This window comes from Xenopus laevis, chromosome 5S (genome assembly GCF_017654675.1).
Source record: "Xenopus laevis strain J_2021 chromosome 5S, Xenopus_laevis_v10.1, whole genome shotgun sequence".
NCBI lineage: Eukaryota > Metazoa > Chordata > Amphibia > Anura > Pipidae > Xenopus > Xenopus laevis.
In genome coordinates this window covers 22178759-22203191 of record NC_054380.1, presented here as the reverse complement: position 1 = coordinate 22203191, position 24433 = coordinate 22178759, and the positions used below count along the sequence as shown (strand labels likewise).

General features: G+C 43.0%; 1 protein-coding gene across 2 annotated transcripts in view; it reads right to left on the bottom strand.

Moving 5' to 3' along the window:
- ttc7a.S (tetratricopeptide repeat domain 7A S homeolog) overlaps positions 1-22925 on the bottom strand; it is a 189817-nt gene extending 166892 nt beyond the window's left edge. Inside the window, exons 1-5 of one of the 2 annotated variants that reach the window (XM_018265041.2) lie at positions 22530-22925; positions 17747-17910; positions 15095-15263; positions 9037-9167; positions 8265-8383 (exon numbers count right to left, since the gene is read on the bottom strand). In XM_018265041.2, coding sequence (XP_018120530.1) covers positions 8265-8383; positions 9037-9167; positions 15095-15263; positions 17747-17910; positions 22530-22662 — 716 coding nt within the window. In that variant the 5' untranslated portion in view covers positions 22663-22925. Of the gene's footprint in view, positions 1-8264; positions 8384-9036; positions 9168-12116; positions 12161-15094; positions 15264-17746; positions 17911-22529 lie in introns of those variants that run through there. The other variant, XM_041564285.1, reaches the window with a different exon arrangement.
- Between the last annotated feature and the right edge of the window lie 1508 nt (positions 22926-24433).

Below are 24433 nucleotides of genomic sequence, written 5' to 3'. Positions count from 1 at the left end.
AATAGCAATACATACACAGGTATGGGACCGATTATCCGGAAACTAGGAATGCACTGAATCCAGGATTCAAAAAAAAAAAAATCGGCAAAAAGGTTATTTTTTTGGGTTCACATTCCCTTTAAAGAAGGCAACTCAAAGCAGCAAACACTGTTACTTTACACTGTAGTTTTATGGTTTGTTTTCACTGAACTACATGGATTGGTCAAGGTCTAGTAACCAATCAGAAATTTGCTTTCAAATAAGACAGATAAGGTTGCTATGGGTTACTAGGACTGGAGCAAATTATGCCCCTGTGAATACATTATCTCTATAAAGTTTTATTTTTCTGTCAAATAGTCATAGTCAGTAACCATGGCATTGAGTAGGGTGTCAGATTCTGCTTCAACTACAACAATATTGAATACAATATTCAACAATCCTGACTTACAGGGACTAACAGCAGATATTGTGTATCAGTGCTTAATGGGTTTTTTTTGTTTTGTTTTGTTTTTTTGCTTAAAGCCTGGGCTTGTTTATCAGCATGGAGAGAAGGAGAATTTGGATTCAGAATAATATCATGTTATTTAGTGTGAAGCAGCTGGCTCGATGTTGTAGTCACTTGATGGAGACCACCCTCTAGTGGACATGCAAGGAAACTGCAACTAAATCCACAATGAATAAGGCTGGGTTGGTGTTGTGTGTATTGATTATACAAACTGTCACTTACTGCTACACTTATGCCCAAAACACACGATAATAAAGCTAATAAAAGTGTGCTGATCCCGTCATAGTGATATCCATAGTATGAATGCAATGTGTAACCCAATAAATCATCTGAAATCAAACAATATGAATAAAATGAAACCAGGGCATAATCAGTGGTACAGGGGCCTGGGGTAAAAAAATATTTTTATTAAACAATATAGCACTGCACATTAATCTGCAACTCCCAGCAATCTAACAGTGCAAGGAGCTGTACTTGAATGACAGTTGAAGGGCATAATTTGGACAAATCAAATATAAAATGTTAGACATCATCTTTCCTTATTACACCCACTCGCCCACTGCCACACTCCCTTCTCAGAGACTATTATCCCACTGTTACTATAGACACCATCTCTCCCTACTATACCTGCTATCTCACAGTCACACTCCCTTCCCAGAGACTATTATCCCACTGTTACTATAGACACCATCTCTCCCTACTATACCTGCTATCTCACAGTCACACTCCCTTCTCAGAGACTATTATCCCACTGTTACTATAGGCACCATCTCTCCCTACTATACCTGCTATCTCACAGTCACACTCCCTTCCCAGAGACTATTATCCCACTGTTACTATAGACACCATCTCTCCCTACTATACCTGCTATCTCACAGTCACACTCCCTTCCCAGAGACTATTATCCACTGTTTCTATAGACACCATCTCTCCCTACTATACCTGCTATCCCACAGTCACACTCCCTTCCCAGAGACTATTATCCACTGTTACTATAGGCACCATCTCTCCCTACTATACCTGCTATCCCACAGTCACACTCCCTTCCCAGAGACTATTATCCACTGTTACTATAGACACCATCTCTCCCTACTATACCTGCTATCCCACAGTCACACTCCCTTCCCAGAGACAATTATCCCACTGTTACTATAGGCACCATCTCTCCCTACTATACCTGCTATCCCACAGTCACACTCCCTATTATCCCACTGTTACTATAGGCACCACTCTCCCTACTATACCTGCTATCCCACAGTCACACTCCCTATTATCCCACTGTTACTATAGGCACCATCTCTCCCTACTATACCTGCTATCCCACAGTCACACTCCCTTCCCAGAGACTATTATCCCACTGTTACTATAGGCACCATCTCTCCCTACTATACCTGCTATTGGCTGCTATGTAATTGTTGTACAAAACAGCACAAGAGGAGACTGACCGATTCCTTTTATTTCCTTTTATAGATCATATAGTGGCTGCCTGGAGAACATTCTTGGAGAGAGGAAATCATATGAATATTTGGAGTCAGGAGAATAAGGAGGGTCAGAGTACAGGACATGCTGGGAATGTGCCATGTCTGGACATATTCAGTTCTAATGAAGTCCCTGCTCTTTAAGGAAATCTCCCGAGGAGAAGTTGATCCTGCTGCCGGTGCCTGGGAGGAACTTCTATTGACAAAAAAGCATATTATTGTGCACCCAAATAAAGTGACTGTACATTCCCATGTTGTATCACGGGTGCCAATTTAATAAACATCGTCACAGTTACCCTTTAGGCAAGTGTGCATGTGTGTAAGCTCAATTGTGCAAATCCTGTTGCCTCTGGGGAACCTACAGCTTCCGGCACTCTGAACATGGCAATAATTCCAGGGTTTCCGCAGTACGTTGTATAATACAAATCCCACAGTAATATTATTATATGGCCTTATGTATTTCCTTATCTTATCTCACATGCAAAGCTGAGCCCTGGTACCAGCTCTCGGATCAGAGTCCAGTGTGAGCAGCTGATTGTTATGAGCAGTTAAAGGCACATGCAACACTAAATTCTCTCAAGGAGATGGTCAGAATATTTCCACCTCTTGTCATTTATTTCAATAGGAAAATCTGCACAATGACATTGGCTGATGTTTGTGTTCTCAGGTCGGGGACTCAGCAGTCTGTTCCCTATTTAAAGGAGAAAGTTTGGGGGTTTTGTGCAATAAAAGGCTGTACAGCCCCAGACATGGGTGAGCAGTCAGAATAGTAGGTTGTTCATGGATTCCCTGCAAGACATATGGCAGCATTACCTGCTTATTCACTAATGATCTTACTGCTCCAGTTAAGACAATAGCACAGACTTATTGAAAGAACTGCCCTGGGGGCAGCACAGTTTTATTAACAGGGAATAGCTGGAGAGCAGCAACTCAACCCACGTGGCACGAAACCCACAGCACAAAATAACAAGCAGTTGTTTATATGTGGGGAGGGTACAAGGAGGAGCAGCCTTATAACAGTAATGATCCAGGCATTCAATGTCATCTACAGCAGCTCCCAATCTTGGAACATGCTTGAACTATCTTTTGAGTGTCAGTGGCACTGCACATGCTCAGTAGGCTACTGGTGAACAGCTAAGCTTAGGGGCTCTCAGAAATCACCAGAGGCGCTGAACTTTTTTTTATTTTTTTTTTAAAGTTTTTATTTAACACTTGGCTATACATCAAATCAGTGCAACATTACAAGTACACAAATAGTCATATATCGTATCATACCAAACCTTTCACAAACAGTGGAACCATGTCAGTACACAGAACAAAATTCTGGAAAATCTTACTCATTTGATGATATGGGAAATGCATCCACCCACTGACCCCAAATCTTATCAAACTTGTCAGGAAGCCCTCTTGCTTCATAGGTCAGTTTTATTAAGGGAAGCATTCAATTCACCAGATTAGTCCACTGGGGGGTTGGGGTTGGATCCAATGCAAAATAATAACCTTTCTTGCATAGAATAGTAAGGTTCTATACATAATTCTGGTGTGATTATAGGGAACTAGCTCGGCTACAGCATGAGGCGCTGAACTTTACATTTCATTGGCTGAGATGGACTTGGACTGGAGCAAAAGTAGTTGTAATCATAGGCACAAGTGTATTTATATGGTGTGCACAGTGTGGGACTGGGCTGCCAGGATGTATGCACGGGGGGAGTGGAGAGGGGTTTCAGCTGGGGCGGGGGGCAGAGGTGGGATGGCTGGGGGGGTTACAGCTGGGGGCGTAGGGCCCAGGGAGAAATGTGCAGGAACCTGAGACAGCAGCCCCGGTGGGCCCCAGTCCAATGCTGGATGTGCAAATGAGCTCCAGGTAATAGCAAATGCCTCCCTACAGGATAAAATAAGCGCATAAATGTCTGCAATTAGGAATGCATCGAATCCACTATTTTGGATTCGGCCGAACCTGTGAATCCTTCGCGAAAGATTCGGCCAAATACCAAACCAAATCCTAATTTGCATATGAAAATTACGGGTGGGAAGGGGAAACATTTTGTTTTGTGACAAAAAATTGTGCAAGTTCCCTCCCCCTTCCTTAATTTGTATATGCAAATTAGGAGTTGGATTCAGTTCGGCAGGGCAGTAGGATTCCGCCGAATCCCAAACCCAATCCTGGATTCGGTGCATCCCTATCTGCAATCCATGATCTCCTGGCTGAGATACAAAACTGAATATTTTCCCAAACGTTCTAATCCTTTGCACTACAGGGGCTTGTAAGGGCCAAACAGATGGCATTACTTTTATTATCCCCATACTTTTATTATCCCCATATCCCCCATAAACATCCCCAGTTCAATGGGTAAAACCCCATGAGCGGAACATGGAATAAACGTATGTAGCAATTAGTTGATTTGATGTGCAAATGTGTTTTGTAACATTCAGAAATGAAAATGCTGCAGTTGCAAAGATTAAAGCTGTAATGACTGGACTATTGCAACATTGTAGTGACCATTACTGGCCAAATGAAGAAGTGTGGGACTTCAGCCGTTCCTTTCCTGGCCACAAGCCCCAGTGCAGTTATTGTGAGAATATTTCATGGATAGTGACCGTACAAATATACGGCTATTTAAAGGAAGTATTTGTAAATATGAAAGCCCTTCATTTGTGCATGGTTCTCCTGATTGAAGGTGGCCACAGCAGTGGACTCAATTAAAGCCCCCCTCAGCCCATGACAAATTTATGAAAACATTAACATATCAGCCGTAGTCCTAAGAATATCGAGGGCATCTAATACTGAAAGTGTCCCCCCAAATATGCCTGACATTCCAGGAGTATCTAGCACAGAAGAAAGCACTCTGTACAACTACGTCCCTAACTGCTCCTAACATTGGGCTACTGTACCTCAACCATCTGAGCCCTCCAGGGGGCAACCGGGTCTCTGCAATATCCAGCGGGCATATTCATCTACAGCCACATTGGCATTGTCCCATTCAGCCTGAGAGCATTTCTCTTAGACGAGTGCACGAAAAATAAGATTTTTATTTGCAAGGATTACATTAGTTTTTTTATAATATATATTATGTTTAGTATATGGTTTCTCTGCAGCTGACCCACTTACACAAAAGTTCAGTGCCAATATGTTTATTAACTCCAACCATGCGCAACCACAGGAAGCCAGGAGCGCTAGGTTTGAGCACTAAACTTCCTGTGGGCGACATCTCATAGTAGTAAATGTATTTCTGTCAGTTGTAACCCACTCATATGAGTTGACACTGCTTCCTTCCTGCACGAGAAAACCTTTATTTTCACATGGAGATATTATGGCACATTAAATCTCATACACAAAGTGCTTCACAGAGAGAGACAAGTGTAACTGTAGAGGAAGAAAATACAGTAAATATAAATATGGAAGTTTTAAGATATTCTCAAACATATCTGAGATGAAGTGCTGACCAAATGCTCTCAAGGTTCTGGACACAGTCTAATGCATGAAACTGCAGCTGTCATTTTGTAGAGAGGAAAGGTGGGGTAAAAGGATGGATAAAACTGCAGCAGTCGTTTTGCAGGGAGGATGGATAGAGGTAGAAGGGTGGATAGAAATGCAGCAGTTTTAAGGAGAATGGATAGAGGTAGAAGGGTGGATAGAACTGCAGCAGTTGTAGGGAGGATGGATGGGGTAGAAGGATGGATACAACTGCAGCAGTCGTTTTGTAGGGTGGATGGATAGAGGTAGAAGGATGGATAGAACTGCAGCAGTTGTTTTGTAGGGAGGTTGGATAGAGGTAGAGGGATTGCTGTTGTTTTGTAGGGAGGCTGGATAGAGGTAGAAGGGTGGATAGAACTGCAGCAGTTGTAGGGAGGACGGGTGGGGTAAAAGGATGGGTAAAACTGCAGCAGTTGTAGGGACTATGGATAGGTTTATAAGGAAGGCACTTATTGTGTCTTAGTGTAAGATGAAGACAGCAACACTTCATATTCATGTGACACAATTGTTGTCCCTTCAGCTGTTGTTGCATTACAACTCTGAGCCACCAACAACCACCTACACAGGGTTTGGAAGCTTTAGTTGAGCAGCTAAATGTTTAAGGTTGTACAACTAATACTCCCTGCACAAATAAAGGCAGCCCTGTATTTTGTAACAGCCCCTTGGTGCATCACACACAACACACACACCCGACGTGTCAGATGTCCTAGGGACAGGGATAGACACACTGGCATCTACCGGGTACCTAATCTAATGCGCATGAGCATCACTACACCCCGGAAGAAAGAGGACAAAAAGATGGGCCTGTTGACTGTAGGACTCCCCAAAGCAGCCCTGCTCTGTAATACAAATCAAGCACTAAACTGGCTGCCTATATGTTTTACTGAACAACAATAAATAAAATATTTGTTCAGCTCTGACATCCTCTGTTGCCTGAGCTGAACCTGGGTATGATCTTCACCTCATCATTACATGGCAGAAATGCCCCTGGTTAGCTTAGTCTTCTTATCATACTCTTCTTGTTCTTATAGCACCTCAGTGCATGCGCTCTAGGGGTCCCTGTACAGAATAAAGCCCCAGGACGTGTTCTGTGATATTCTACCCTGTGTTGTGAGTCTTTAGAGAACAAAGGTAAATATTGCACAATAGAGAATAATGAGCAGGACAGATTAGTGCCAAGCAGGAATGTCGTATTGTACAGGTGCTACAGTGTTTATTCATCCAGGAGAATGAGAGCCTTTGTAAATATTTAGCCCCAAGCTTTATTTCAATAATCTGCTCCAAGTTTCAGCTTATGCGGCTACTAAGAATAAGGCCACGGGACTGGGGCACAGGAAATTTGTGGTCTGCTTTGACTTTAGTGTGCACAACCCAACCGCATCCAACAGCAAGCTCCATTGTATTACATGAAACCCTTCCGCAGCTTACACTGATCTGTGAACAAAATATCACTATATCCCTCTGGTTTCAGATGCCCACAAAGTCTGCAGTGATTGGTTAAGAGCTTGGAAAAAAAACATTTACTCAATTAGTTCTATATATTCAGTAAGGATTTCGTGCTGCAATCACTGGCTCAGGTTATCACCAATAATGTCATATCTACATGTTTCCCCCAGGGGGACAAGACAAGCCTGGGCTTCCCTCTGACTCTATTAGAGATAGAGACTGTTGCTAGGCATCTCAGAGCAAATCAAACATCACCATAGGCTTCTCTTCTCATGGCAAGTGGCTCTTCTGTACTGAACCGGCTGTGCTTAACCCAGAGACTCATTAACTGGGAAATAATCAATAACCTTTGAGATTGAACACAATGCTTGAATTATCAGAACCGTGCGGCAATGCCATTGGACCCAGAATCAAATACCTTGTTATGAACCACAGCATGGCCAACCTGTCCGCCATATGCAATCCTGGCAAACAATCTACCTTTCCATGCTTTGGCAAACTGCCTTATCTAAGATTCATTCTGCCCCAACTTCTTATCACCTGTTACCTAATTCCAGTGATCCCCAACCAGTAGCTTGTGAGCAACATGTTGCTCATCAACCCCTTGGCTGGTGCTGGTGTGGCCTCAAAATAGATGCTTATTTTTGGAACACCACACTCGAAATATCCACTAAACGCTAAGATGTAAATAAGAAGTATATATATATATATATATATATATATATATATATATATATATATATATATATATATATATATATATATATATATATATATATATATATATATATAGTGCCAGTTAATACACACCATGAGCTGTTGCCATTAAAAAAAAACTAAAATGTTCATGGCATGAATTCAAAAGAACTAAACAGATGGGACTAACCAATGGATTTACCCTGAAACTGCACTCCAGGCTCCTGAATCAATTATAAATAGGCTGTAGCTCACCTTTAGTATATGTAGGTGGATTCTCCTGCAAGGTGTCCTGTGTCCACACCCAAATTGATACAGTCAGTATTATAATAGAAAGCAGGACAAATCCAAGGCAGTAGCTATGACTGCAAAGTGCTTTTATTGGGGAAAAATGCTCCCAATAAAATCACTTTGCAGTCATAGCTACTGCCTTGGATTTGTCCTGCTTTCTATTATAATACTGACTCCAGGCTCCTGACACCTGGTATTGACCCCTTATGGCTGCTCTAAAATAAAGACCAAAAAAGAGCTTGATATTTTGGAACAAATAACGAACTGAGATTGCCCCCTCAATAAGTTACAGCAGTTATTATAGCTCACGCTGATCTTGTTATTCTGTTCCCCTTCTCCCTGACTCTTTTCTGCCTTTGGAAGGTTACAGTGACCCCCAAATGTCAGCACTTACCCTCTTTTGAAGTGAGCAGCGTAGGCTCCCTGGAGAGCAGCTTCAAGAAAGAAGCCCAACTCAAAGTCATGGGAAGGGGAGCTGCCTTTAGAGCCCCTCGTGTGGACGCTGTTAGTGCTCTGTGTAGGAAAAGAAAAGTATCACTTGCAGCAGTTTGTAGCTTCCAGGGAGGCACAAAAGCCACAATTCTTTGGATACGGCCAAATACAGAATCCGACACAGGATTCGGCTGTATACTGAATTAAATTTAAACCCTAAAATTTGAGATAAATCTGAAATGGTATCACCTGAATAGCTAAGTTTTATATTTCTCTGGTGTCTCTCTATACAAATCATATACACACCCCCAATGATGCCAGGCCAGTCCCCCTTATGGCTTCTTGGTATATGTTTAAAATATGATACAAAAACTAAATGCCAACAATGGCAGCTTAGGGTGATAGATACACAGAATTGCGTTCTTTTCTGCTATGGAATCCTCAGTTTCTAGGGGTCTGCAGGTATGATTTCTCCCAGTGGCAAGTCTTCTGTGACCCCATTGGTGTATATAATACAATCAATAGTTACAACACAGAACATGTTGAAAGTTATGGGTATAAGAGATAATACAGTTCCTGCCCTTGGGGGAGCCATTAGACTGACATTCAATCAATGCCTATAGGCCAGTTTAGCCCCATCTTGAAACACAATCAGCTAAATCACAGGTGAGTAACTAAAGTGAGTAACTAAAGACTAGTAGGATAGTAGTGGGTGTGTGTAGGGAGCAGCTTACCTTCTCCAGCTCTTGTAAGTAAACCTGAGCAATCCAGCTGGCCTTCTCAAAGCAAGCGATGGCCTCCTCTTCCCTTTCCGACAGCCTCGCTCGGGACGCAATGGTTGCAGTGGAACGTTCTAGAGACAGACCTTCATGGTGGAGACAGGAGCAGGTTATTATAATGAGACTTAATAATAAAAATAATACTGAGGGGCCAGCAGTAACTAAACTGGAGGGGGGTGGGCCCTGGTGCGAGATGTGCAGCCGGGCCCCCGTCCCCCTCCGTACAAGATTATCTGGCCGGAAATCGGCCATTTCAGGCGGAAATCGCCAGCTGCGGGGGGCCCTGAGGGGGTGCGGGCCCTGGCCCAATCGCACCCCCTGCTCCCCGGTAGTTCCGCCACGGGGGGCCAGACTAATAGCCAGACAGGGAGACAATAAAAGTCATATAAATGATCATATATCAAGAGCAAGCAGGCTGAACAAAAATATCAACATTTGCTGAAGACTCAAATGTTGTTCGTACGGATGCAATTCATTAAAGTATAAGTAAACCTTTAAAATAAGTGAATACAAAATTGACGAAAGTGTTATTCTCTGAAGTTTTGCAATTTACATTCATTATATATTTTCTTTTTTTTCCCCCAAGATATTAAGGGATACTTGTACTGTTAATATGAATGAAGTTTGTTCCAACAGCGCCACCTGCTGGTCAGTTTCCCACCAGTCTGACCACCAAGTAGTCAAGGAAGTTGTCAGGAGAAAGAAAGAGGCTGCTCTGATGTTCTTCTGCTTAGGAAAAAAATTACAAACCTTTCTCACATCTTTCCTAAGCAGAGCAGCCTCTTTCTTTCTCCTGACAACTTCCTTGACTGCTTGGTGGTCAGAATGGTGGGAAACTGACCAGCAGGTGGTGCTGTTGGAACAAACCTCATTCATATTAAAAGCACATGTATCCCTTAATATCTTGGGGGAAAAAAGAAAATTAATAATGAATGTAAATTGCTAAATATCTTACAATAGCACTCTCATCAATTTTCCATTCACTTATTTGAAAGGTTTACTTTCCTTTAAAGGTACTTGCATTTAAACATGCTCATTGCACGTCCACATAGTTGTTGTGCTGAGCACCATGGCGTCCCTCCTGATTCTTCTGATAAATGTGCTGAAGTGCACCTATTGATGGAAAAAGTGCGCCCCTTATTGCTCATTCAAAAAGCACTTAAATCTGGGGTCTGGCTGCATTCTGTAACTAGTGCCGGATTGGAAATCCAAAACTAAATATGGCACTGGCATATCTGTCCTTAACAACTGCAACATGGCAGGTGGTAAATATAGGGTTCCATTGTGGCCAGTGCTCCCTAACATGTGTGTCTGAATGATGGGGAAGTTAATTGACGAGTAGGGGGCACCTGTCCCTTATGAATAAAGTGCTGCCAAACGTAATGGCACTGTACCCACGGGGCACATGCAGGTCTGCACTCTATTTTGAAGTGCAGAGACCTGAGGCAATGCAGAGGGACAGAGAAGAAGTGCACATACAACTTGGTGGTTTGCACCAATGTATTGTACTCTGCACCCTGCCCTGCACAAATTCATATGGACTATAAAAATAATTATTGGGTTGATGGTCCTTACAATAACGAGTGTTGGGGGTGGGGGGGGTTGAAATTACTAGGAGAGCCAGGAAGGGGGTGAGAGGTTGGTGTGAGCAGTGTGTCCTTTGTGGAGTTGTGTTTGTGTGTCTGTAAAAATGTTTATTGGAACATTCAGCCCCCTGGGAACAAATCTAAATGGAAAGTGAGTGGCTGGCCCCAGGGGATTGGAGGATATGAAGGAAATGATGGGGAAAAGAGATCTGCTTCTCCATTTTAAAATAACTCAATAGAAAAGGCAAAAGGAAATCAGGAAAGAAAAAGTGGAAGAAATGTTGTTACCGGGACACTTTAGTTATTTCTCCCAATAAAGCACATATCTTGGCACACACTAGACAGAACTACTATTTAAGCAACAATACAGACAAACACATGCACACAGTGCCAGCCAATGCCACGTGGGTAATTTTATTACTTTCTTAGAGACTAATCTGAAAACAATAAATGTAGTGACATCACTGGGGTACAATCATGATGTCACAGTGCTGATGTCATGTGCACTAACTGCCATATTACCCTGTCTCAGTCTGAGCTGGTATCCCAAAGTATCCCAAGGTATTCCATGTGCCAGAAGATACTGAAACATGAGCGGCCAATAGCAGGTCATACATACACAGCCTAAAATTGCATTGTGGGTAAAATATATCTATTTTAGAATAGATGTGGCAGTGTCATTATAAATCAATTCTGTAGCAAGATCCCCCATGTGGCATTGTGCTGAACCACAGTGATAGCTGAGAGCACAGCACAGCTTATGGTAATTTCAAGGAATATCTATGCACAGAGTAGTCACTGTTAAAGAGGAACTATTTTTCTCTATAACTACATTTAAAAAAGAAAATATCCTCCTATGAATCAACAGTGAATGATTCTATATGGTTTCTTTGGTGGGCTAAAACATGTTTATTGTAGAGACCCAACTTCTTTCAATATGTTGACTAGCAAAAATATAGAAGTTTCTTTCAAATATATTATGGGACATCACTGACATTTTATAAATAATAGGATGCACCAAATCCAGGATTTGGTTCAGAATTCAGCCAGGATTCAGCCTTTTTCAGCAGGATTCGGATTCAGCCGAATCCTCGTGCCTGGCAAAAGCGAATCCTTAAAATCATGTGACTTTTTATCACAAAAGAAGGAAGTAAAATATTTTTTAGCCGCATGTGCAAATTAGGGTTCGGATTCGGTTCAGTATTCGGCCGAATCTTTCACAAAGGATTCAGGGGTTCAGCCGAATCCAAAATAGTGGATTGGGTGCATCCCCAATAAATAACATAAACAAGATGATGCCGAGGGATAAGTGACAATTTAGGATTGTTAATATAGTAACAGCACTCATCACCCAGAAACGGTGATGAATACCTGGGTTTACAAGAAAATTTAGTAGAATGATAGTTCCCCTTTAAGTGACAGATGTAGCGATGCAGAATCATTACGTACCATCAGGTGAGGTCGGCTTTTCCCAGGAAAGTGGGGGGTGCATGCTGCAGAGAGCAGAATACAGGGAGCGAGAAGGTGGAATTATTCAGCAGTAAATCCACCCCGGCGGCAGAATTTAAAGTTCTTGAAGCAATAATAACCCAAAGCAGGTAGAGAAGGAGAGGAAAGGGCTACTAAACGTGGTGCAAGGTGATTCCATCCAAACATACAAGCGATGTACGAAATTGAATTGTAAACTGTATAGCCGAGCCAAGTAAATCAGACCCCTGCATCGTACCGAGAATGTATTCAAACTCACCTTGTTTACTGTATTTATGTTTAAATATTATTTTACTCCTGTTAGTTACTCTTATCTTTTGATCCCAAACGATGGCTGATTTCTGTTCTGCTCTTTTATTGTCTGTTCCCTTTGCACCTTTCTCATGTGCTATAAGCTTGTGACTTGCCTTCTGGTTTCGGGGGGATGGGGTAATTGTGTGTCGCAGGCCCGGACTGGCAATCTGTGGGCTCTGGCAAATGCCAGAGGGGCTGCTCTAAGGTCCCATAGACTATTTAGTGGGCTGGTGGAGGACTATTTGGGCCACTGAGTACTTGGAATGCAATGGCCTATTTTGACTCCCAGTCCAGACCTGTGTCGTCATGTACATTTGGATGATTAGGATTTTATTATGTTACTAATGGGAAGGGAGAGGGTTAAGGGCAGGCAGAGGGGTGGGTAGTGGAGCAGACTGGATGGTTATGTATGTGTAACACTTGCAAGTGACAATTCCCTTTATTAGCTACATAAATTAGTATTACACATGGGGAGGCTGCAATGAAATCGCTCCTGCTCCCCTTTCTCGGCATGAGAGTTGGCAAAGTGCAATGTAGTGCCAGGACTAAACACACAACAGGAACAATAGCCATCAGGAGCCCATCAACACAACCTTCCCAAATGACTTTTCATTTTTAGGTGCAGTGCGCTGTCCCTGCTGCTGATTCTTAAAGGGGTTGTTCACCTTCCAAACACTTTTTTTCAGTTCAGTTATTTTCAGATTGTTCACCATAAACAAAGACTTTTTTTCAATTGCTTTCCAACATTTAATTTTTACCATTTTCCCAAAATTTAAAGTTCGTGTCTCTGCTGTTTCAGTCTGGCAGCTCAGTGATCCAGGAACAGTTACAATTTGCTGCATTTAGTTGATACATTAGTTGATACATTTCTCAGCAGGATCTATGGGGAAATATCAGCAACTATTGTATCAATTCTAACAGCTGCCTTTAATGAAACTCATGGATTCTGCTCAGCAGGGAGAAACAGAACAAATGTATCAACTAAATTAATCAATTTTGATCAGTCAGCGACCCCTCCCCCTCCCAGAGCTGCTTTAGAAAATTTACACTTCAATATTCGAAAAACAGTCACAAATAGAAATTAGAAAGTCATTTGGAAAAGTCTTCTTCTGGTGATCAATCTGAAACCAACTGAACAGAAAAACGTGTTGGAATGTGAACAACCCCCCCACCCTAGTCCTAAAACTTCCCAGTTTATGATTAAGGGAGGTGCTTCCGAAACACGGTGCCTAGGGGCACCCACTATGTAAATCCGGCCCTGCACCTATTATAATAAACCATCACTTTTTATCCGGAGTGCCGCCTTTCCTTTACTCTATTGGGGTTTTGCTCAAGAAGTGACTGGCTAGACTACAAATCCCAGCATTCTCTGTGTTCTTGACTAGTGAGTGAATCTGACCTGTTTCATTTTGCCGAAAATTCACTAAATATCGAAATTCGCCGAAATGCATTGATGTCTATGGGTGACGAGGTTTTTTTTCACCCATTACAATCTATGAACACCGTTTTCTAGGTGAAACTAGGCGAAAATTTCGCTCATCACTGTTCCTGACCTGATTGGGTGATTCTGCATTTCAGCCTCCTGTGCTCTGTTTGGAATTTCCCACAACTACCCAAAACAGATCTTGTTTCCTTTATACACAGCAACCTAATGTTTAGATACTTCCTTTTACCATGGCAACCATAAAATATACACATTAACAGTGGCAGTAATCCAGCCGCACGGAACTGTTTGAAACCTTTGACAACGACAGCATTTACAATGTGCAGCACTTAAAAGGTTAAGCTAGTATCTGTCTGTACCTTCCTATTCTCTACTCTGGTGGTTCTGACTCTTGAAACAATGTAGTAATGTACCAGTTGTGAGATTGGCTGGTTGTTTCAAGCAGGGACGGCATTAGAAATCACGGGGCCTCGTTCAACAAAATATTGATGGTCAGGGCCCCCTTATAAGTTAAAAAAAAACTGTGGTGCCAGGGCCCCCATAAAAGTTTTTTTAAAAAAAAATACATGGCCAGGGCCCCCCCTACAAGTTAAAAAAAAATAATTGGTGACCAAGGCTCCCGTATAACTTGAAAAAAAAACATTGGCGCCAGGGACCCCCTTACAAGTAAAAGAAAAATTTGGGCCCCAAAGAATATTTTTTTAAAAAAACAGGGCTCTCCTTACAAGTTCAAAAAAAATTGGGGCCCCCGGAGAATATTTTTTAAAAAAACATTGGCGCCAGGGCCCCCCTTACAAGTTAAAAAAAAATTGGGAACCCAGAGAATATTTTTTTCCAGGACTTCGGCTGTTCGGCATTTCAGCTGTTCGAGACTTCGGAACAGCGGCAAGGCTTCGGCGCTGTCAAGGGGGATCCAGCTCTATCGAAAAGCGCAGCACTGCCCCCTTCAGGCCCAGGCTCGGTACACTTGTACCCCCTGTGCCCCCCTGATGATGGCCCTGGTTTCAAGAGACAGAACCAGCAGTGCAGAGAGTTCCCAATAACTTCAGTGAAATAAAATCGGTGAAAACTGTTGATGAATGTATATTGGAAAGTAGCTTTGAATTTTTTTATACATTTCACATGCCCTTTAAAATCCAATTTGCATTTGACATCTTTCGTTTTAATTCACCTTTCCTTTCTCGCTTAAAATATTTTTTACCTTTAATAAGAAAAGCTTCCGCCATGAGACGCATGAGGTAGAGGGGCTCATCGTCCAGCGCAATGTCATCGATCCCCGCCCGGGCGTACATGCTGACTGCATCTCTGTACGATCCCTCCGTGTAATGTAACTTTCCCATTATCAGCAGCGCTTCCGTTAGGTGTTTAGGCTGTAATACAACAACAGGACCCCCGATAATGACACCATGTAAATGACATAGAAAACTTGCATATTAGTAGGGTGGCACTTTAACGAAAAATTAAATATTGTCAATACATGCCAATGCAACACTGCCCTCTACTGTCCAAACTTTTCATGGTAGGACCCTTGGTACGAAACCACTTTGCACAGTTTTCAAAGAGGTTCAATTTTAGTATGTTATAGAATGGCTAATGCTAAGCAACTTCAATTGGTCTTCATTTTTAAAAAAAAACATTTTAATTAATTGCCTTCTTCTTCTGACTCTTTCCAGCTTTCAAATGGGGGGTCACTGACCCCCATCTAATAAAAAAAAAAAAAGTATCAAAAACAATAAATGTGTAGGGCAGAGACACACGTTGCAATTCGGGGAGATTAGTCTCCTCTTCTTCGGGCTACTAATCTCCTCGGCTAGAATGAAAATCGATAGTAGGATGGCACTCAGAACGCTTCGGAAGTCACCTGAAGTCTCCTCATGAGGCAGGGGAGGCAGTTCAGGGAGATTAGTCGCCTCGAAGAAGAGGAGATTTGTCGCTGGGCAACTAATCTCCCTGAATTGCAGCGTGTGTCTCTGCCCTAAGGCTACACATTTATTGTTATTGCTACTTTTTATTACTCATCTTCCTGTTGAGGCCTCTTCTATTCATATTCCAGTCTCTTATTCAAATCAGTGCATGGTTGCTAGGGTAATTTGGACCATAGCAACCAGATGCTGAAATTACAAACTGGAGAGCTACTGAATAAAAAGCGAAATAACTCAAAACCACAAATAATAAAAAATGAAAACCAATTGCAAATTGTCTCAGAATATCCCTCTCTACATCATATTAAAATTTAATTTAAAGGCGAACAACCCCTTTAATTCTTTTAAAACCTTCAGTGGGTTAACTGGCTCCATACACACAGATGACAGTTTAGTGTGACAGATGCAGGAAAGTATTAGCCCAGGGTTCGTAGGTGCTAGAATTCTCTGCCATTCACCACATTCCTCTCTCATGGTTTTTATTTGCCAAATAGGTGGGAAGGCCACTAAATCAGGATCTGGGGAGCTGGAAGAAGGAGACAGTGGATCTGAAGCCTGAGCAGCATTGTCAGACTGGAAGGGATTAAAGCTGGGCATTAGAGAGGCAAGGCTGGAAAGGAACAGCGGCTTCTTATAAAGAAGAATATCATTGAGTGGGAGGAGTGAAGTAATAAGAGAGTAGCAGCCAGGCTTTTTGGAAATTCAAGGCAGCCTGAAACATGTGTCATTTTGCCTGAAAACAATATGTGAAGCACATAAGAAGGCTTAGCAGAAAGGAGCAAACAAAACCACTACACGTTTAAACCAGATACTGCTAATAATGACATTATCCACCACAGTGAGTATGTGAGTGACTCCCCCTATAGGCTAACAGTGGGCAATTCAGATTTATAGGTTTTTTTTTTGTTTTAATTACATTGTTTTTAATTGTTTACCACGTTGACAGCAGATTTCTATTGCACAAGAAAAGCATCCCCCCCCCTCTGCCTACTTATAGTCATACAAAGGACAGAGGCAGGGGTGTCCCAAAGTGGGACCTTAATCTGGATTTGCAATTTGCCTTTCTTTGGCTGAGCTGCTCCCCATAAACCTCAACTGAACAGTGACATCTACTGGTGGTGTATGATATGTCCTTTTAAAACCAGGGTCAAACAGGCCAGTATATAAGGCTGGACAATGCGCACTACAGATATGGGACCTGTTATCCAGAATGCTCGGGACCTTCATTCCTTAAGTCTACTAGAAAATCATGTAAACATTAAATAAGCCCAATAGGCTGGTTTTGCTTCCAATAAGGATTAATTATATCTTAGTTGGGATCCAGTACAAGTACATAGAGTCTATGGCCCTTCTGTAATACTGAGCTTTCTGGATAATGGATCCCATACCTGTACATGGTGTCTTTCATTTGCTACGTTTCCCCTTAAAATGACCTGCTGGATTGTTACAGTCATGGGACTGTGTGTGCTTCTTTGGACTCACGGCTCAGTTTGTAGACTGGGATTAGTGAGCCAAGTGCTGTACAATGGATGGAACCTCTGGCAAATAACTTGGGTTGTTACATCCCATCAGGGCCACCATCAGGGGGTCACTGGCGGGACAGTTGTACCAGGCCAGATGGCTTCTATATGTTAAGGGGGGCCAAGCCCTTGACCCCCCTTGAACTGCCGAAGGAGCCGAGACATGCTGAAATCAATTTTTTTTTTAAAACCTTTGGGCACTATTTTTTTTAACTTCGGAGGCCCTGGATGCTGATGTTTTTTTTAAACTTGAGAGGGGGGGGGCTGGCCACCAAGGGTGTTTTTTCCCTTGTGCTGGTCCCTGGCCACCAATATTTTTTTTTTTAACTTGTAGAGGTGCCACGCCTCATTTTTGCACCACAAATTGTGGTGGTGGCCCTGCATCCCAGCACTATTTGAGGCAGTTCTTACCAGTAATTTGCCCCTGTTTAGAATGCCAGTTAGATAATTCTTTGCCTCTTGCAGTTTCGGCTCCTTGTTTGCCAGTAATAGAACGGAATCCTTCAGTTTAGCCACGTTTTCCTTTAAGCACTGCTCCAGCAAGGCCTCGGCCAGCATCAGGTTGGCAAAGTCATCTGAAAAGCAATGGAAACAGTCAATAAAAGGGAAAGGCAAAACTGACTCCTGAGATAGAGACGGATCTCCTCAGACACCTTAATAAATGCATTTTATTAGCAGGCCCTTGTAATAATAACAGGGAAATGCTCACTTCCTGCTCTGTAAAACTGCAGGAACTGCATCTCCCAGCAGCCGGCAGCTTTCTTACAGCACAAACATGACTGCAGTGCTTTATTATAAAAGGAGTCTCTGTCCCATAGAGCTTACAATCACCTGGTGCCCCAGGCATGGGAGATGAAGAGTCCCAGGGCTCCGGAACCAGATTTAAGTATAAAGCTTCCCCGCTGTACAGAACCAGCCAACAGGACCATCCTCATATCTAAGTACACTTTATGCATTTAATCTTCATTAAAAAGGATTATTATTATTATTATTGTTATTATTATTAATGCATATTAAAACACCAACCTATTCCCTTATAACAGACTCTCGGCCCTCTACACAAGCCCCAGTGGCAGCTCAAGTGTTAAAATGGGTGGGGCTTATCACTGCAATAAAAGCAGATTTTTTTGGATAGTAAATATCCAAAGTCCACCGTGCGTGGCCGCTCCATTGTTTAACTTCAATCCGCCACTATTTCTTTAAACATAAAAAACAATACTTATTATTGTGGGTTTAAGCAATATTTCCACTGCCAATAATGACTGGCCTTTTTAATTACCCTACAATCAGTCAGTAAGTCACAGGCAACTTCCCTATGCCCTCGGCAGACTCTTATTCTATTGTCCTGCACAGCTGGTTCCCCCCACATGCAAAGAATTAGTAGAGTGCTCCCAGTCAGTTTGGCGAGGTCTGTGCTCCTCTCTCCATACATAGGGCACATCAGGTCTCAAATCCCAGAAAAGCTCATTTAAAAATCTCATTATATGGAGCCAGGTACATAGATTCATGGGAATTGCTGTTGTACCTTAGTTATAAACCATACTATAAGGTTCTATTTAGCGACAGGCAGCCTGGATGAGAGATGCATTTGCTCCCATACCCTGTGCTCAGATTGTTATTACAGGTATGGGACCTGTTATCCAGAATGCTCGGGACCGTATAAATAGATCTTAGTTGGAATCAAGTACAAGCTACTCTTTTATTATTACAGAGAAAAGGGAAATCATTTTTAAAAATTTGGATTATCGAGATAAAATGGAGTCTATAGTAGACGGCATTTCCGTAATTGGGATCTTTCTGGATAACGTATTTCCAGATAACAGATCCCATATCTGTATTATTATTATTATACAGGTTTGCCTATTCTATTTTCATCCATTCCAACTCCCACAGCCTTGCAGTGTGTGACTCATGATTCTGGCTCCTGCAGTGCCACGCTACCAACACAAGCAGCTCCATCAGTTTATAGAATTCCAGTGCCACGCTACCAACACACGCCAATCCATCAGCCCACAGCATTCCAGTGCCAAACAACTGACACACACCGCTCCATCCGCCCACAGCATTCCAGTGCCACGCTACAGATACATGCCACTCCTTCAGCCCATAGCATTCCAGTGCCACGATACCAACACACACCGCTCCATCAGCCCACAGCATTTCAGTACCATGCAACTGACACAAGCCTCTCCATCAGCCCAGAGCATTCAAGTGCCACGCTACCGGCACATGCCGCTCCATCAGCCCACAGTATTCCCCATCATCTGCACACGTGAAGGTTAAAGGGAAAGTGCAAACAGCAACATCTCTAATATTGGTGATTATTTCCTTTACAAAACAATGTGATACTTGTGTATTTCCATACAGTTTTCCCCGTATGGACCACTGAGCGCTTTCAGCAGTCACATCCAAACTGCGGATGAGACTGCCAGGTGAAGAGAACTCCCTTGGCCAGGGTGTCATATACTGTCTCTATGGCTGAGCCCAGGGGCACCCAGTTATGATGTGCTGCAGGGAACAGACTGAAACAGACCATGTTTATATGATTTTATTGCATTTTATAAGGTTTAAGTCATTCTGGTTTCAATCTTGTCAGTAATCCCACAATATAATCCCGCTGCTGCACTCACTACGGAGAAGGCTATACATGTCATTATAACAGGCACACAATGTGGGTAGGGGAAGAGAGAGTACCCCTATATAATGTGCCTTCTTTTAGGGGCACTGGCAGTCTCTTAAAAAGGTAGTTCACCTTTAAGGTAACTTTTAGTATTTTATAGAATGGCTAATTCTAAACAACTTTTCAATAGGCCTTACATTTTTTGTATAGTTTTTGTATTACTTGCCTTTTCTTCTGACTCTTTCCAGCTCTTAAATGGGGGTCACTGACCCCATCTAAAAAAAAATCTAAATAAAAACCACAAATAATTGAAAATGAAAACTAATTGCAAATTGTCTCAGAATATCCCGCTCTACATACTACTACTAAAAAGGTAAAGGGTTGGGTTACCTTTTACTTTAACTTTCAGTGTTATGGAATGGCCAATTCTAAGCAACTTTTTAAATTGGTTTTCATTATTTATTTTTTATAGTTTTTGAATTATTTGCCTTTTTCTTCTGACTCTTTCCAGCTTTCAAATGGGGGTCACTGACCCCATCTAAAAAAACATATGCTCTGTACGGCTACACGTTTATTGTTGTTACTACTTTTTATTACTTGTATTTCTAGTCAGGCCTCTCTTATTCAAATCAGTGCATGGTTGCTAGGGGAATTTGGACCCTAGCAACCAGATTGCTGAAACTGCAAACTGGAGAGCTGCTGAAAAAAAAAGATAAATAACTAAAAAAACACAAATAACAAAAAAATGAAGACCAATTGCAAATTGTCTCAACATATCCCTAAAAGTTAACTCAAAGGTGCCCTTTAAACCTGTATTTGGACCTGTACATTAAGGACAGATGGAATTTTAACTCTGGATTTCTCTGCCAGATGAAATATATCTAATAATACATATTTTTCTGAAAACAATGTCTCTAAATATAAATACAATATATTGGGAGAGCTCCAAGTAGCCTGTTTATTTCCCCTTTGCCCTGCAGCGCTGCATCACTATGTTCAGACTTTCCATAAACAAGCGAGCGCCAGATGTTCTGCAGTTGTAGCCTTACGCCTGGGAGACAGGAGCAACGTCTGCCCTCACAAAGGATGGTTGTTTCATCCACTGGGAGGGCATTTGTCTAGATCCCTGCAACAACCCTGGCTAAGTGTCAAGGGCATCGCTAAGTGTCAGCCAGGTTTGTAGACTTCCTGCCGCTACTCCCAGCACCCCCACTAATGCACAGCACCCATAATTTCCAGCAGCTAATGCGGGTACATAGGAGAGATGAAGTTCAGTGACACGGGGCAGTTGTACCGGTGAGTAACTACAGCAGCCCTAGAGCTCACAGTAAAGCAATATTGTTGCAGTGCTTTAATATGGATTGCACAGGTGCAGGGAATACAGAACAGAATGTCAAATAAAGACAAAGTTGTGCAAATAATGATGCGGCACTGCCTAACTGAACTACAACCCCCCTCCCACTGCTGCACATTTTGCACTAGTTCTCAGAGGCACAATCTGATCAATCTCTAAAATACCCAAACCAGCCAGGTCAGTGCACATCTCTGGAAGTATTGGCCCCGGATACACACTGTGTTGTGTGCAGCTGATCTGCATGAATGTTACCTCTCCTCCACACCTACAAATTTATATTAGGCACCAAATCCACTATTTTGGATTTTGCCAAAACCCATGAATCCTTTGCGAAAGATTCAGGCGAATACCAAACCAAATCCGAACCATAATTTGCATATGCAAATTAGGCATGGAAAGGGGAAAACATTTTTTACTTCCTTGTTTTGTGACAAAAAGTTACTTTTGAGAAAGAAATGCTTCTGCAGAACTACAACTCCCATCACCCCCGCAGCAGCTGAAGTTAAACATCTGCATTCCTGGGATAACCTGTTACACTTGTGATACTTTTGGCTAGGTGCCAGTGCAGGTAGGTCAGGGGGCCAGTGGACACATGAGTTATTGTGCCAACAAGCCGCCCAATAACCCCCACTGATCTCACCCTGGCACTCCATTGGTTCCTACAAGAATATTTGGCACTTGTTATTGTTTCAGGACCATAAATCCAGGTAGGAAATTGTTCTAATGTGCAACATCTCTGTTATAGCAAAGCACCAACAGTGGGAATGGTCAGGTGGGTTGAAAATGGTCATTTAGGGTGGGTATTGGTCAGTGGGAATAGGTAATGGTCAGTGGGGTGAATGATGGTCAGTGGGGTGGGTAATGGTCAGTGAGGTGGGTAATGGTAATTGGGGTAGGTAATTGGGGTAGGTAATGGTCAGTGGGAATAGGTAATGGTCAGTGAAGGTGGGTAATGGTCAGTTAGTGTGAGTAATGGTCTGTGAGGGCGGGTAATGGTAATTGGGGGTGGGTAATGGCCAAATGGGTAGCAGAGTAAGAGAAGGATTGGGCAGAGTAAGAGAAGGATTGGGCAGAGGAAGAGAAGGATTGGGGAGAGTAAGAGAAGGGTTGGCATGGGAAAGATAAAGTGCACAGAGAAAGTGAAAGGTCACAGGTGCATGAGAAAGAAGGGTGCCACTGCCACGGATGAAGTGGGTGCCACATGGCAGCTCCCCGCTCACCAGTGCTCTCCTCCTGCGCCTTCGGGTTCCACTGCTTGATCAGCCCCCGAATCCTGTCCCACTGACAGTCCGCCCGGCAGCGCTCAATCTCAGCCTCCAGCTTCAGGTGGGAAAGAGACAGCCGGGAAGCCATTGCCTCTCTCTCATCAGGGGGATCCCGGGGTCGGGGGCGCGCAGCTACTGCTTCGGTCACGAATCAAGAAGCGCCGTTCCCTCTCCGCTTGTGCAACGAGCCCTGCAGCGCCTGCCGCTTCCTCCCTTCTTGCAGCGCTCTGGAGCCGCTTTGTGATTGGTCGGTGGGGCACCCGGACTCGCTCGTGATTGGCACGTTCTGTTTCCTTGGCCAGACACCTTGTTCTTGTATCATGTGCGCAGAGCGGTGACAATGAGTTGTCAGTGGGCGGCTCGGGTGCTGCCGGGCTCTACAGGGGTGTTACATGTGCTACTGTCATCCAGGGCTAAGCTACGAGCTGCTGGGTAGGGCCCGGGGCTGTGGGATAATAAAAATAAACATATAATATATGCCTAGCAAACTGACTTTCCTTGCCCTGGGGGAATCTGCAACTCTGTGCTTTAGTACTGCAGGTTAAACTTCTCATATGTATATAAATAGAAATGTCACACGTCTATTTTTCCCTATAAGCATTTGTTATTATGTGTGTGGCCCCAGGGGCCCCACAGCGAGGATCTTACATGGCACTGCTGAACCTTTACCCCATTTACTGTTATGGTACAAAGTCCATTGGCTTCTGTGCCTCTCCTGCTCTCCAGATAAATCAGACTAGATCTCTCCAGGCAGCAGTGCTGTAAATATGAGCAGATCTCTCTCTAGTGGCAGGGCCCAGGCACCTTTATATATGATATTATATATGATAGGATGATGCAAGTTATTATGACCCTTTAAAGGAGAGGGAAAGTCGAAACTAGGGATGCAACAAATCCACTATTTTGGATTCGACTGAACCCCAGAATCCTTTGCGAAAGATTCGACCGAATACCGAACAGAATCCGAATCCTAATTTCCATATGCAAATTAGGGGTGGGAACATTTCCTTGTTTTGTGACAAAAAGTTGCGGGATTTCCCTCCCCTTCCCTAATTTGCATATGCAAATTAGGGGTGGGTTCGGCCGTGCAGAAGGATTCGGTGGAATCCTGCTGAAAAACGCTGAATCCTGGCCGAATCCCGAACCGAATCCTGGATTCAGCGCATCCCTAGTCAAAACTGTGTGTGTGCTACTAGGTAGGGCGCCATTGTCTCAAACCTTTAACCTATGCCAGGCACTGATAGCTACTAGAGACTCTACCAATCATCTGTCAAGTTGGGGCCACCACTAGGAAGGAGAAGGCTGCCCAGCCCAGCAGATTGTTCATTTATGATCCCTTGGGGCAGGGTGGGGTGGAGTGAGTTAGTGGCTGAGATCACCAGGGGAAGCTAAATATGCCAGGGGGTTTGATCACAAAGATCAGAAGCCCTTATGGGGAGTAACCAGCCTTTAGGAATGAAGGCAAGATACCGACACAGCCCTGATTTTTTATTTTTCTTGTTTGTTTTTAACTATTTTAAAGGAATGGATAAGAATGCATTGTAATAATTCTATAAATGCCTTGCCCCAATTCGGCCCAACTGCTCCTGCCTGTTTCACACTCTGGGTGCAGCACTACACACAGGTGGTCACACAAATGCTACACAAACCACACACTTAGGAACTAATGCCACTAAGACTCCTAAACTGAAGTCTACCCAGCTGCGCGGCCCTCTCTGCCCTGTGGCCATACACTTCATTGTGTCATTCAAAAGGGGTTGGGGCCTGTGTGTATACAGGCCCCAACCCCTTCCCAGCACGACTATCTGCCCCAGTCTCTTTATATACATTAAGCCCAGACTAGCATTCTGTCGGTTCTT